Below are 2,500 nucleotides of genomic sequence, written 5' to 3'. Positions count from 1 at the left end.
CAAAGAATAATCGCCACCGAGGAGCGACGAAACAAGCGAAGAAAGGAAAGAAGGAGGGAAAGAGCGCTGATGAGACCCGTCACATCGAGCCGTTGGGGGGAGGGGGAGGGAGAGCGTGTGAGATCGCAGCAGCACGACACACCCTCAGCTAAGCGCAAAGGTCAAGCAGCAAACGACAAAAGACAACAACACGCAAGCGTCGTCAGGCCGCAACACCTCCGCGCATCGATCTCTTCCACAAAGTTTGGAGAGGTGTCACGCACGCGCACACATAAGCCGACGCGCAGGCACGCGTTACTTTTTTTTCTTCCTTTTGCCCTGCTGAGCTACAGGTTTCGCCCATGCACACTGGGCGACAGGGCTCTCTCGCTGAGCGCGACACGTGCATACCAAAACACAGATCGAGAACGAAACGACTCCAAAAAAAAAACGAAATGGATAGCTCTTAACGCGGCACCATCACCACCACCACCACCCACGAAAGCCCAAAAAGATACATAGACACAGATACATGTATATATGCATCGACGGAGAGAAAAGCCTTCCGTGCGCATGAACGATGCAGCCCATAAGGCTCATGTGCATGCGCACACCGTCACGCACGTGCACACACAACACGCATGCGACAGACAGAGAGGCGGGGGAAAATGAGCACTGATAATGGGAAAAAAAAACAAAGAAGAGGGCCTGAGAGACAGTGAGGCGAGGGAGCACACATCAACACGCCGAGTCACACGGAGAGCGCAAGCCCAGACACACGCACACACACGCACACACAGACATCGAGCACAGCGTATTAGCGCTCCACGCGCTGAGCAGCTGTGCAGCGATCAAGTGCGCGCGTAGGCTTGTCTGTGTTTGAGCTTGTGCGGTTGCCGTCAGAGCAGAGAAGGATAAGACGGCCGCAGGTATGAGAAGTCCGGAGACGGCAGAAAAAGAGCTCTGCAGCCACAGAGCGTTCTTTGCCTTCCTCCCTCGCACGCCCCCGCCCCCCCACAAAAAAAAACACGTGACTCTTCCGCCCGAGTTCAGCCTTCTCCAGAGCGCGTCCATACTCATACGCGCTGCAGCCTCCTCGTCAACAGCTGTAAATACGCCGACACTGCACGACAAAGGCACAGACTTGCCGCATATAAAACGCAGAGGCAGGAGGAGTGGGGGCGGCGTGGTAAGACGAGCCGGCGCGCTGCTCACAGATAGGAAAGGTTCGCAAAGGCCTGAACGGCACCCGCGTACCGCTGCGCCAACTGCGTCCACGCCTGAGTCGCGCTCGGCGTGCCGGCGTTCGCGCAAAAGTGTACCAACATGTGCACGAGCTCCTCCGGCAGCATCCCTTGCTGCAGCTGGCGAATCACCTCCACCGCCGCCTGCTCCACCGCCGTGCGCCGGCGTGGGTCCGCGATGGCGGGGATGATCTGCTGCAGACGCTGCACCAGCTGACCGTGCAGCGGGGACGCGAACTGGGCAGGACTCACGGAAGCGAGCAAGGAGGCTGGGTACTCGGCGCCGGAAGCCGATGACTGAGGCGGCGGTGGCGGTGCGCTGCCCATCGCGGGCCGCGGAAGGACAGGCGGCGGGGGCTGCGGCTTCATCATCGATGGCGCACCTCCGCCGAAAACGGCATCTGAGCGCTGCGACGGTGGTGGTGGCCCTTTTTGGTAGGGTGACGACTGTGTCGCTGGCGGCTGTGTCGGTGGGGCCGTCACGCTGTACAACGACCCCGGCTGCGATGACGCCTGGGAGGCCATAGCGCCGGAAGACGACGGCGGTCCCGGCGGAGGAGGTGCAGCGGCGACTGGGGCGGCGCCAGTGGTCGGCGTTCGCATCGATGAGTAGGAAGAAACTGGGTGCGGCATAAGTCGCGGCTTCGGCTGGCCGACAACTCCGTTCGGTGCAGCCGGGAGCGGGTTTGTGCGGCTGGGCGGGAGTGCGCTCGGGGAGAACGGGCTGGTGTCCGATGCACTCATCCCCATCGAGGCACCGCCAGCGGGCGGTGCGTGCGGCCCGATCGGCGACGCCGCTACAGGAGCACCGTTCACGCTATTGCTCACCGGTGTCGCGTTGCCGTACACAGACGGCCCGTGCGACGGCGGTGGTGGCGCGGCACCGGCACCAGGCATCAGTGGCGGTCGCAGAGGCGCGCTACCACCCGGTGGTGGCGGGAGTCCGCCGGTGGCTGATTTGTGGGGAAGAAGGCTTGGTGGGTGCTGAGGCTGCTGTGGCGGCTGCGAAGCCGCCGCCGGTGCACCCATGGGCGGCATGTAGCCAGCGGCTGGCAGGTAGCCAGACTGCGGCGGCTGCGGTTGCCCTGGTATCGCCATGGGGTTCACGTGGTACTGCGTCTGTGGCGGCATTGCCGGTGGCTGCGGAGTGCCGTGGCTCGGCATCGGTGGCCGCTCCAGCTGATGCTGCTGCTGCTGCGGGGCTATCGGTTGTGCCTGTGCCTGCGCCTGCTTCTGCTCCTGCAGCTCCCGCACTCGTCGCTCTTCCGCAGCGGCCA

The 2,500-nt window shown here is 62.9% G+C and overlaps 1 protein-coding gene across 1 annotated transcript; it reads right to left on the bottom strand.

The window, feature by feature from the left end:
- Positions 1-1,190: 1,190 nt before the first annotated feature.
- LINJ_11_1150 (putative protein transport protein Sec31) lies at positions 1,191-2,498 on the bottom strand (the record flags this gene model as incomplete). Its single annotated transcript, XM_001463877.2, has 1 exon — positions 1,191-2,498. A coding segment is annotated over one exon (1,308 nt), but the record flags the coding sequence as incomplete, so codon positions are not given.
- Between the last annotated feature and the right edge of the window lie 2 nt (positions 2,499-2,500).

The sequence above is a fragment of the Leishmania infantum genome, chromosome 11, assembly GCF_000002875.2.
Source record: "Leishmania infantum JPCM5 genome chromosome 11".
NCBI classification, from domain to species: Eukaryota; Euglenozoa; class Kinetoplastea; order Trypanosomatida; family Trypanosomatidae; genus Leishmania; species Leishmania infantum.
This window is presented reverse-complemented; position numbering and strand designations above follow the sequence as displayed.